Raw genomic sequence first — 12867 nt, forward strand, 5'->3', positions numbered from 1 at the left:
ACAACTCATAAGTTGTTCAATCACACAGTGAGTTCTAGTCAGTATTTGGAAAGTTAAAATCCCCTACTAAAAGGCATTATGATTTGCTAGCCCATTCTGTTTGTATACTTATATGTATGTATGTATAGTTGTTTGTTACGCTCATCACAGTCATTTGGTATACAAGATAATCCTACTCTCATTTTTGTTTTCCCGCATTTTTGTTTTCCCGTCTGAGTGATGTTATCACTCAGACTGACTCATCATTATACTGGCAATCCATGTCAACTGGAAGCATTTCCTTAGATTCTGTGTGTTTCTTAACCAAGAACACAAATCTATTCCCGCTTATCCTTTCTGTACATGTTGTATCCACCATATTCAAATTCTGCATCTCATATGTCTGAGGTTTAACCAATATTTTATTTGAGGTTTAACCAATATTTTAGATTCATGAAATTTGTTTACTGTACTCCTAAATTGGTGTACAAGCAAGTTTATGTGCATTTGTTTCTGCTCTTAGTAACCCTAACACGGTCTTTGTTCCATGAGGACCCTCAGAAGGCCTTGTAAACCCCAATTTAATCTGTTAGTCAATGTATATTCCTTTTCCCTCCAAGCTAGCAGTTTTCTAAACCACTTAGCACTGCCTTAACATCAGCAAATATGCTTGCACCATTTATATTTGTGTATACCATCCCTGTAAAAACAGTCTCTTTGTTAATAAACACATACCATGCTGAGAAAAATTTTACCCCATGAACCTTGTGCAGTCTCTCCAGGGCTGAATTGATTGACAATGCTCTTGTCATGTACTCCCTCCTGTGTTGTCTGGGAGAAACTGCAGACACTTTAAAATTTATTCCTGATTCTTGACTTTTTCTGAGCATTGCCCTGTACTTGTTAAGCAGTTCCTCAGATCTATTCTAATATCATTAATACCAACATGCACAACAGTATCACCTTTTTTGCCCTTAAAAGATGATAGCTACTCTACAGTGTCATCAACTTTATCCCCTGTTTCTATTCCATCTATCCTTTTTACACAATATATTTCCCATTTCCCTGTCAATAGAGTTATTGATGCTGGTACCTCTTGCGGGAGCAGAGATCTCTGCCATTGAGGATGTCATTATGTTGCCTGTTGCTTGAGCATGGGCACTAGCATTGAGCTTGACAGCTGAGTGCTTCATGGGTTACTCTTTTTAATTCCTCCAAGGGTATCAGTCCTGCTCTTCAAGCCCATCAGCACTGAATTTGCACTTAACATTCTCATTCTCTTTACAACGAACATACAATGTGTTTGTTGTAACAACATGTTCTTCAACAAGCAGAACAACATTGTTCTGCTTGTTGCAAGTTTGTACACTTAATCCCAAAGTGAAGTTCACAGACTTGCAACAAACAGAACACATCACAAAATCCTGATTTATAAGAGAACTGTAATTTGCAGGTTTCTCAGTGCTTTGATCCTTTTACTTCACTGCTCTAATCTAAGGCATGACTCTAATCTAGATTTAAGAATACCACATGAAAGTAAGAGTTTTGAATATAATATAATGCAGTTTAATTTATTCAGAATATGTCATACTCATCCTTAAAGTGATAATATGTTGTTATTGGTTTCAATTACCATTGACAGGCTTATAAAAAAGTACAATGTGCAGGGCTGGTCCAAGATGCTAAAGGCATTTCCATCACCTGAATGTGTGTTTGAGTGTTTCCTGGAATGACAAATACCTCTTATTGGCTCTGATATATCAACAGAAGTTAATGCCAAGATCAAATTATTTATTGAAAACCTCTCAGTTTTCCTGTAAAAAGTAGCAAATTTTCTGAGTTTTATAAATTTGACAAGCAAATGTAATTACTTAAAAAATTTATTTTTGAATATTGAATTCCCAAGTGGATTTTCCTTGTCCATACTTGTAATATATTTTATTTATGTTAAGTTGACTGGGGGGTTAATATACAACTGACAGTAAAGAAATCACAGTGTAAATACTGCATATATTTGTATATATACTTCAGTACAGATATTGTGTCCATTGTGACCAGACTAATCATTTGAAAGTGAAAATCCTATATAAACTGGCAGTCAGGAATACTCCAAACCTTGCATGTATTGGCAACTTAGTATTTTTTTGTTTTCATTTAGATAATTACATTTGGAATACCTTGTGTGATAATGATGGTAATCTTTTTATTTATTATTTTTTTATTGTAGATTCATGATTGGCCATCCTTTCCTCAAAGAGCCATTTTACTGGAACTATCCCACATGGTCAGGATACCTCCACTGGTAAGGTCTCATTAGATATATGCATGCTCCTTCATCCCCCCTCCTTAGCAAAACTTGCATGAGCTTTTCTTCTAGAAACTGATTTTCATTTATCGGAACAGGCAAACTGACAATAGAATATATAAAGTTTACAGACTTGCAAAAAATCGAAGCAACCAGCCAGTATAACAGAAGAGCATAATGATTAAACAAAAGAGCTTATCCTAAGGAACTGCAATCTTCACAGAGGAATTATGGTCATAATAATAATAATCTGCAGTTAGAATTAGTACAGCCAAATCCTTACTTTACTGAATTTTGAAATGGACAGTGTCCATTTAACCAAGTTTTTTGTCTGTATGGTGTCTGGTGATGTAACTGTCTCAGTTTGATAGTATTTATCATTAGTTAAAGCATTTTCACTGTCAGGGAGCCAGACTTTTCCTTTTTATAACCTCCCACTAGCCTTCTCAGTGGTTCAGACATCAGTGGGGGTGTCAACCAGACCTTTACAGCCGGTACTCAAGAACTCTCTAGACTAAATAAAGTTTAGTCAAAATCACCACTATGCAACATCACAAACTTTCAAGCTCTTCTACTACACACAACTGGTAAGTGCATTAAAAGATGACATTATAGTATGTTTTTTATTTCACAGTACAACACTTTTTCATAATGTTTTAGTAACTGATGACTGTATGTATTTCTTTTGAGTTCAGTGGGCAATCTGCATTAAAAGACAGGCCCTACTTCTGTATAGTCTTTTAAAGGGAGGTTTCACTATATTGGCAAAATGATGTAAGGAAGCAAGCTTATATAGCATTAGAATTTGATCTGTCTGTTGAATAGTGATGATGATATTATTTTAATCCAAACAGTGTTTCTAGCAGTGGCAAAGGTAAACATGCTACATTGAAACATTTTTTGTTTACTGTTTCAAGCTACAGTTTCAGTCTGGTAAGTCAAATATTCCAGAAACTTGAATTTTTTCAAGTTCAGCTTTTTGAATACTTGATTTACCCTGCAGTGTATATATTAGCTCACAGTTGTGCAGTTATAAATTGCAGGTCCTAGACAGTACGGCCATATACACCCCCAGACAAAATATCCATATATGGTCCCCTACAAAGGGAAATTGGGTGAAATTTTTCAATGAAATAATGATTTTATAAATGCTAATTTGAGTTTGTTTTTAATTTAAAACACAGTATAATGGCTGTAGCATGTATTAACATATTTTCTGATGTATAAGATGCATCGGTGTACAAGACCCACCCCAAATTTTTAATAATAATATGTGGAAATAAATATATCACAATTTCATTTTTTGTATAACTATATTTAAACATTTAAGAATTATAACTATAAGAATTTTAATAATGTAAAATTGAATCCAAAAGCCATTATCAATTAAAATCCAGAATGGTCACCTTCACTTTCATTCTCACTACCAAAATTAATTTCACTGTGATTCTGTTCATCTTCATCATCTGAATGTTCATTCAAAAAATTGTCTTCAGTCCCATGTAACTAATTGCTGATTCTACACTTTTTTAAAGAATTCTGTAATATTTCCTTCTTTACTTTGTCCCAGGAATCCTTAACCTACTGACACACCTGTGCAATACTTGGCTATTTCAGTGTTCCCTTGTGTGTATATTCATGGCTTTTTGTGTTTATCATCCAACAGTTTCACTCTTCTCTCATGTATGTTTTAAAGGGTTTGTTGAGAGATACATCAAGTGATTGAAGCTGAGAAGTCAGGCAATTACAGCCAATTCTTTATTGGCCTCTAAATTTTTTTTAAAAATTAAATTTGTGATGTGAGATTTTAAGTGATCCATCACCAAAAGTGAATTTTTTTAATCAATGCCCCATTTCTTTAGTTCCACACCTTTTCCATCCATCCATCCATATGCATGTGTAGAATTATTCCCAGTGGTGTTTTTTCTTTTATAGATGTTTTTCTCTTAAATATTAGAAAGGGTGGCAGTTTTGTTCCATTGCGCAACACGACAAAAGACAACTGTGAATCTAGTTTTTTCATGCCTGCTAGTTTTATGCAAATTGACTTTTCACCTTTACACTTTACTGTTTTATTTGATGGAACGTCAAAGGTTATTGGTGTTTTGTCCATATTAGCAATCTGTCCTATTTTGATAATTTTCTTCTGTCTGCACTTGATGACATATTTGTGAAAAGAAATAATTTTTTCTTCATATTCAGGGTGCATTTTTTGAGCCAACTTTCTTTGAGTCCTCATGGAAAACCCGTTTCTCTTCATAAAATGGTAGCACCAAGATGATCTCTATTTGTATCAACTTAGCAGATATTGCTGTTCCATTTTTATGGTGGCTTAAAATCCAATCCAAAATAACTGCTTCTACTGCCTGCCTCTTTGCCTTGTTTATTGAAGTTTAAATATCTTTTTGTTGACACCAAATTCTAATAATTTTTTTGGTTGGTGGGGGCCTAAAATGACACAAAGCTGCTCTGTTGCCATGTTTCTCCACATAAGCTACTACAAGCAACTGTGGTTATCCTGTGGTTATAAGAAATCCTCTTGTTCTTATTTAACTCGGCCATTATATGTGAATAAAAAAAATTTTTCCACTTTCTGTGGTTATAAGAAATCCTCTTGTTCTTATTTAACTTGGCCATTATATGTGAATAAAAAAAATTTTTCCACTTTCTTCAAAATAAAGTTACAATGCAAAACACCTAAATACAGTGGATTCCGGTTATTTGGGCCACCGGTTAATTGGGGCAGCCGTTTATTTGGGACAAATCTTAAAAAACAGAACCCAATCGAGAAAATAGCCAGGGTTTACTTCGCTTAATTGGGACAAAATGCTGTTTAATCAGGGCAGGAGACCTCAGCACTGGAGATTACCCTATGATTGTCTCCGACCGTATCATGTAGTTTGGTCGGATTTCTGGAGGTCACAACCATAAAACAATAAAAACAATTAGCAGTCACATGTTTATTGAGCTTTTCTGTTAGTGCAATCTATCATAAACGGATAGTAAACTCGATCTTATTGAATTTGCGATAATACTGACAGCTGGAATTCTGTGGGTTATTATGGTTTGTTTGTTATGTTTGTTATTTGGTTTTTGGGGACATTAGCAACTAAGGCCATATTGCTCCTTGAATATGCAGTGGTCATTCCCTGACCTTTCCGCATCCTCCGTATTTGGTAGTTGACGGCTCAAACCCCGGTCTAATCAGGAAGCGTGTGCTGCACACTGTTGCTCCTTCCCACCTGGCTATGGAGGCGCCAAGGTTATTATGGTAAAATGTGCTTACACTTCCATGGAATCTTCAATCATATAAAAAAAAATAATTTTCAGAATCTTCTCTTCATGAGAACGGAGTAACTCGTTACTCCATTCTCACTTGCGCGTATTGTGTTACTTGCAATTTGTGTGTGCCGTGTTTTTTGTTATTGATTGCTTATCTTTTTACTGTTTTAAATTTTAATCCCCACCCACAAATGTCAGTGAACAGAAATGTCAACTAGTTTAGTTAGTATGTACATATTACAGTCGTATTAATTATTCCGATTATCACATATATTCTTCCGAATTTCACGTATCATTTAATTTTTTAATTGATAAGGTAATAAAGGGTAAATTTGTGCGTAATATATCTTTACTTTTATAGCCTGTGTATAATATTCCTCCTATTTTCACTAATTAGAATCACTGTTTAATAGAATTAAAATTAAATTCACAAACGTGATCACAATGACCGGCGCTTACTACACATCGTATAGTGAATGGTACATTACTATGGTGAGTTTGTGTTAATGTGATTTAATTGTACAGTGAACTAATTATAAAGGGGGGGGGGTACATTGTATTTTTAACTATTTACGTGAAACTTCAGATAATTGGGGCAGTCGCTTAATCGGGCCAAAGTGCACTAGTCCCGATGTGTCCCAAATAACCGGAATCGACTGTATAACAATTACTACTTATGGTATTGACATTGTTAACAGAACAAAAATCAAAACATGCAAATAGCAACATAACTAGTTCATACTATGGTAACATGTACAGAAGATACGTAACCCACTTATGCTACCTTTAAGGGTGAATTGCATTATACTTGTTAATAGTGTTAATGAAAACTCCAAAATTAAAAAACAGCTCTAAGTACTCAGTGTATAAGACGCATCTTGATTTTAGGACACTTTTTATGGGATATAAAAAGCGTCTTATACACCGGAAAATATGGTATGTTCTTAAGCACCAGGCTTATGCCTAATTTCAAAAGATAATATAATTAATTGCAACAGAACTTGGGCCAAGTATTATAATAGACTCTGCCAGATTATCAGCCCCACACAACTGTATAACTTCTCTAGGCATAAACTGGAGCTAGATCTCATAGGAAAGACAGCAGAATTAATGCAACTGCAAAGTTTTAAAATTTTACCATTTATTTTAAATTTATTCATATTTTAATTTTTAACACTCCAAAGGTTTAATAGGAGTTGAGTAGTAATGATTTAAATATTTAAGAGAATGATGGATGGCATAAGGAGCTCCACCTGAATAGGTTATTTGTTTTTTTTTTTTTTTTTAGGAGCATTAGCAACTAAGGCTGTATTGCTCCGGGGATATGCGGTGGTCATTCCCTGAACTTTCCACATCCTCCGTATTTGGTGGTCACAGGCTCAAACCCCGGTCTAATCAAGAAGTGTGTGCTACACACTGCTGCTCCTGCCCACCTGAATAGGAGAGCAGCAGAAGTAAGTGAACAAGCTTTTGTGAATAGGAGAGTAATGGAAGAGAAGGAAGAGTGAACAGACCTTGTGAAACTAGGTCTATCCTGGAGGGAGGACAAAATTTTTTCATATGAGCTTGGCTAGTAACATCTAAATTAACCGTCATTTTCAGTAGTGTGTGAATGGGGCTTTAACCTATATAGGTGTATGAGAGCTAAAATCTTTATTCCATTCATTTGTATTTTAGTTTTAAGATTGTGAAGTTTTGTAAAAATCGTAATACTGTTCTTACTGTGTTAAAATATTTTGAATACCATTAGCCCTCTATACAGATCTATTCATTCTACTTCACTGCAGTGAAATCAATATTTCATAATGTAGCTTATGAAATATGAATTATAACTGCATACAGGTCTGGATGCCTCATTTTAGGAAAGATGTAGAGCTGCTGGAACGAGTACAGAGAAGGGAAATGAAATTAGTGAGTGGAACAAAGGGTTGGTGTTACCAAGAGAGGCTTAAATTCTGCAAATTGCAGGGTCTGGGTACCTGTGAGGTGATCTGATTGAGGTGTATAAGGCCTTGAATGGTTTGAGCAAGTTCAGTGCTGATAGAAGTCTTTCTCTTGCTGATGGGATTCTTTCTCTTTCTCAGATTCTGCACCTGAGGGGGCATAAATTCAAAATGAGGAAATACAGTTGTAGAAATTTGCCTTTAGCCAGCGGGTGGTTGATTGTTGGAACAAAGTTCCATATGTCATTGTGGAAGTTGGCAGCTTAAATAAATTCAAGGCTGAACTAAACAAACTTTTGGAGTGAATGGGAAGGTTTTTTTTTTTTTTTTTTTTTTAAGCTGATGCTATATAAGCTTGCTTTCTTGCATCATATGCCTATCAACCCCTCAAATACAACTATATCCAAAATTCTTTATATCTGGTCTCCATACCAATACCCTCTCTGGTAGCACAGGAGTTAGGATAATTGTCCTGTGTTGTGTGGAAAAGGACTTGGTTTGAATCCCACCATGAGAGGAGGAATTTTTATGCCTCCTGGCCCATGTTAACTTTTTTTTTTTTTTTTTCAAACAAGGCAAATCAACAGTAGTATACATGCAATTTACAACCATCGTATACAGATACCTCAAAGCCTTTGTTGTTTGGTGTAAAAATACCTGTCTGTGGTAAAGTCGAATGCACATTCAAAAGTAGTGAGTGATCAATGGATAGCATGATCTTTCAAAAATATCAAGGATAATATTATCCTTGATAATTTTGATAGATCATGCTATCCACCAGTAAACCATACTTGGATGGCTAAATTGACCATTTACAGCATGGAATGTTAAAAGTTTGCATTTTTGATCTTGCTTTGTCATACACCGAATTCTCTCATACGATGAACTGAATCATCATACTCACTGAATTGATGCACCCTCCAAATTGTCACGTACAGCAAATTTTCATACTGGATTGTCTCGTATGTCTAATTGCCTTGCACTGAATTGATGCGGACTACGCTATTACATCCAATGGATCTAGGAGTGATTGTCACATTCAAGGCTTGTTACTGCCAGCTCACTATTATCTAGCTATGAAAATTTAACCATTGTAAATATTTAAATAAAAATTTCAAAGCATGACATATAAATGTATGTCATGCTTTCTAAGAAAACATCATAAAGTAATGCCTGTGTTGTTAATATCCTTGTTATTATCAATCAGAATAGATATTCAGGTTGATAGAAATTTTCTTTTCTTTTCCATTCTAATTGTTTTAGACAGTGGAAGGGTAAGATTAATTATAATTATTGAAATCTATCTTTGATATCATAACTCATATATTTATATACTAAAATAATCAGCAAAATATGTGAAAACTATTTTTTTTTTTGTTTGTTTTCACTTTAGCAAACTTTGATGGATCTTGTAAACACACTATCTTGTCTGAAGGCTAATCAGGTGAGCAAAGCCAAAATGAATTTTATTTTTTCCAAGGTTCGAATTTTTTCATTTTGAAAATCATATATTAATTGGCATTATTATTGGATGCAATTAAAAAAGCAATGTGGGAAAGAGGAGAACAGGATATGAAAGAATATGCAGGGACCATTTGGAATTTGTTGTGGGCTTTTATTTGGAAATTGTCAACACTGTCTTTCAAAAGAAAGGTAAGAATCTAATTGCTTATGAGAGTAGAACAAACAGATAACAAATTGATTACTTCTTGAAGAAAGAGAGAATCTTTGAATCTTTTTAATTGCAAAAATTAAAAATTATAGTAGTGTGTATGCTAGGGCTAAAACTAAAATGAAGGAAATTTAAAAGTACTTCCTCTGTATAGTTTAGGGAATTCCTATCACAGAAGGGGAATGAGACTAGGATCTGGAAGTCAGTGAGTTATGGGAAGAGATGACAGAAAGTAAAAGGTGTTCATTTTAAAAGTAAATCCATGTTATTTGTATTAAGCACAATATTACCAAGTAACAGTCATTGGTGTAATTGTGTGAGGACACTAGCATTATCCATAAACTCTTATTTGTTAATTATTCTGATAATAAATTGTATTTTCCTTTGATTATTTTTGGGTGGAAGATGTTATGGTTTCACTTTTAGTGGCTATGTCAGTAGTCAGAATTCAGGAATGTGGAATACTGAAAATCCACACTTTTTTTCAAAATCCACTTACATGCTCAAAAATCATTTTGGTTGTATATCTCAAAGAAAGATATTTGGGCCCATTTTTTGAACAAATTGTTACCTCTTATGTTTACCAAGGTATCATAATGCAGTTTATTTTTGCCACCATGATGCCTTTTCCAGATGTTGCTTTCATTTCCTCTAGTCACATACTCTAGCAAATGAAAGAGACACATGGCTCCAACAGAGGAAAATGAATGAGACATCTGGCTATCAGGACAATGCAGCCTGCCATACTGCATGCTCAACCACTGAACAGTTACAAGAGTTTTTTGGGGACTGAATCATATCACAAGGAGCCATCTAGGTCTCCTGATTTAACATCTCCAGACTTCTTTTTATAGGGGTTATTAAAGCAGAAGGCTTATGAAGAGCAATCTCTAAAGCAGATCAAATTGAGCATTGAAAATACATTCAGGATTGTGTTGATAAACTCTTTGTTGCATCACTCACAATGTGATCAAAAGAGTGAATTTATGTATTGTTAATTCTGGAGTACACTTCTAGCATTGTTTATAAACTGTTTTCATAATAATTACACAATACACCAACTGATGCTAAAAATAGTTATAAACTGTTTTCATAATAATTACACAATACACCAACCGATGTTAAAAATAGTGTTATGTTTATTAAAATAGTGTTGTAAATAAAATAAAATAAAATAAAATTCCAATAAAAACTGATAAAAACTGACTGTACAATATAATATGAATTTAAACTGCAAAGAATTATTTACAATAAAACAATGTGGATGAAACACAGGATGATAAAAGCGCTAAAATACCGTAGCTTTCAGAGGCATCCGCCTGTTTTTTCAACAGTGAGGCTTATCGTACGGCACATCCTTAAATATCAGCAGGCTCACAGTTCTCAGCACGTGGTTCCACAGGAGCATGGGCAGTGCTCTCCCCATGTGCACTGGAACCGGAAATGGCTCGGGAGCGTGCCAAGCGGAACCGCTCATCCTGTCCAAGAACCACTGCCTCGAAGAGGGGATGAATGCGGATTCCCCTGTCTCTATTAATGGTATTGCTCTCAGAGGAACAAATCTGCAAGCTCTCGAGCCACTTGCGGTCCCAAAATCTATGTGCCCGGTCGACGATAACAGCTTTGTCTGGGGAGATTTGATGGTGCTTCTCCCAAAAATGTTCTGCCACAGCAGATCTTCCATAATCCACAGTCTTTTAATGCGTTCATATGCTCCCCCAGACAATCTTTGAACCACCGTTTCATTTCATCAACATAACATTCCCCACAATCTGGGTATCTAATCTCATACACGACCCCACTTTTAAATTCCCTTGGTACGGGGTCCTTAACCTGTGACACGACTGTGTGCAACCTACGGCCTGGGGGCGCCTCCGTAGCCAGGTGGGAAGGAGCAGCAGTGCATAGCACACGCTTCTTGATTAGACCGGGGTTCGAGCCCGTCACCACCAAATACGGAGGATGCAGAAAGGTCAGGGAATGACCACTGCATATTCCCGGAGCAATATGGCCTTAGTTGCTAATGCTCCTAAAAAAACCAAATAACAACAACCTACGCCCTGGAAGCTGCACACAGCGTGTCTGGCAATCGTACAATACACGAGCTATGCATTCAGTTAGGCCCAGATAGTAGGGAATGTATGCGGTGGCCACTGGTGTGAATGGTTCTCTTCGTTCGAACTTTTGAATGAAGCTTTAGAACTTTTAAATGACATAGCAACGTATAAGGTTACTCGTAGGAATCCGCTGGTGGGTTTGGAATGTCAGGTAAACAAGATTCTACAAGTTTGGCTAAAGGCTGAAAATATTTCCAAAGATGTATATTGGACATTGCACGTAACAGGTTGCCGATTACCTAGGTTTTATGGCCTTCCAAAGACTCATAAGGCGGGGATTCCGCTTAGGCTGATTGTGTCATTTATAGGCAGTCCTACACATGCTTTGTCCAGGTTTCTAGACAGACTGATTTCAGGGATAGTGGAGACTTCGTGCGATTCATAAGGGATCAGGCTATAGAAGAGGGCGAGGCCATGGTATCATTCGATGTGATATCCTTATTTACATGTATTCCTGTTGACCATGGGGTCCGATGTGCACGCATGGCATTAGAGAAGGATGACACTCTAAATAATAGGACTCCGTTAAGCATGGAGGATATTTGTAGTGGGGTAGAGCTATGTCTCTCAAGCACCACTATGGTGTTTCAAAACACAATGTACAAGCAGGTTCATGGTGCGGCAATGGGTTCCCCTATTAGTGCTATCATAGCAAATTAGCTATGGAGGAGCTTGAAGCCAGGATTTTTGATGGGTTGGGTTTCCCCATGCGCACATGGAAATGATACGTTCACAATTATTCAGAAGGGGAGAGAAGATGAAGAGACTAGTTTCCTTAATATCTTCTCTCCGTTTATTCAGTTTATCTCGGAGGTGGAAATAGAGGGTACCCTCCCTTTCTTTGATGTGTTGGTGCATAGGGAAGGCCCTAGGCTAAAAACTAGTGTATATAGAAAGCCCATGTGCCAGGGCCAATATACACACTATAATACAGCACAAACCAACCATCACAAGAATAGTGTTATCAGGGCATTGTTGGATAGGGCTGGGTCCCATTGTAGCACCTCCGAGGATAGAAAAGAAGAAATCAAACATGTCACAGCGGATCTCAGAAAATATGGCTACCCCCAGGAGATCATAGACAAATACATCCGAGGTGAGCACGAACGAAGAGAACCATTCACACCAGTGGCCACTGCATACATTCCCTACTATCCAGGCCTAACTGAACGCATAGCTTGTGTATTGCACGATTGCCAGACACGCCGTGTGCAGCTTCCAGGGCATAGGTTGCACACAGTTGTGTCACAGGTTAAGGACCCCATACCAAGGGAATTTACAAGTGGGGTCGTGTATGAGATTAGATGCCTGGATTGTGGGGAATTTTATGTTGGTGAAACGAAATGGCGGTTCAAAGAACGTCTGGGGGAGCATATGAACACGTTAAAGACTGCGGATTATGGCAGATCTGCTGTGGCAGAACATTTTTGGGAGGAGCACCATCAAATCTCCCCAGACGAAGCTGTTATCATTGACTGGCACATAGATTTTGGGACCGCAAGTGGCTCGAGAGCTTGCAGATTTGTTCCTCTGAGAGCAATACGATTAATAGAGACAGAGGAATCTGCA

The 12867-nt window shown here is 36.6% G+C and overlaps 1 protein-coding gene across 3 annotated transcripts in view; it reads left to right on the top strand.

The window, feature by feature from the left end:
- The window catches only part of LOC150077077 (uncharacterized), a 134661-nt gene that overhangs the window by 84128 nt on the left and 37666 nt on the right, over positions 1-12867 (top strand). For all 3 annotated transcript variants that reach the window (XR_016547674.1, XM_090386029.1, XM_090386030.1), the window contains exons 6-7: positions 2207-2281; positions 8903-8953. Coding sequence is in view for 2 of the 3 variants with exons in the window: in XM_090386029.1 (XP_090242155.1) it covers positions 2207-2281; positions 8903-8953 (126 nt within the window). In the remaining variant the exon portion in view is untranslated. The remainder of the gene's footprint in view (positions 1-2206; positions 2282-8902; positions 8954-12867) is intronic.

Source organism: Mastigoproctus giganteus, chromosome 12, assembly GCF_048544385.1.
Source record: "Mastigoproctus giganteus isolate SK-2022 chromosome 12, ASM4854438v1, whole genome shotgun sequence".
NCBI lineage: Eukaryota > Metazoa > Arthropoda > Arachnida > Uropygi > Thelyphonidae > Mastigoproctus > Mastigoproctus giganteus.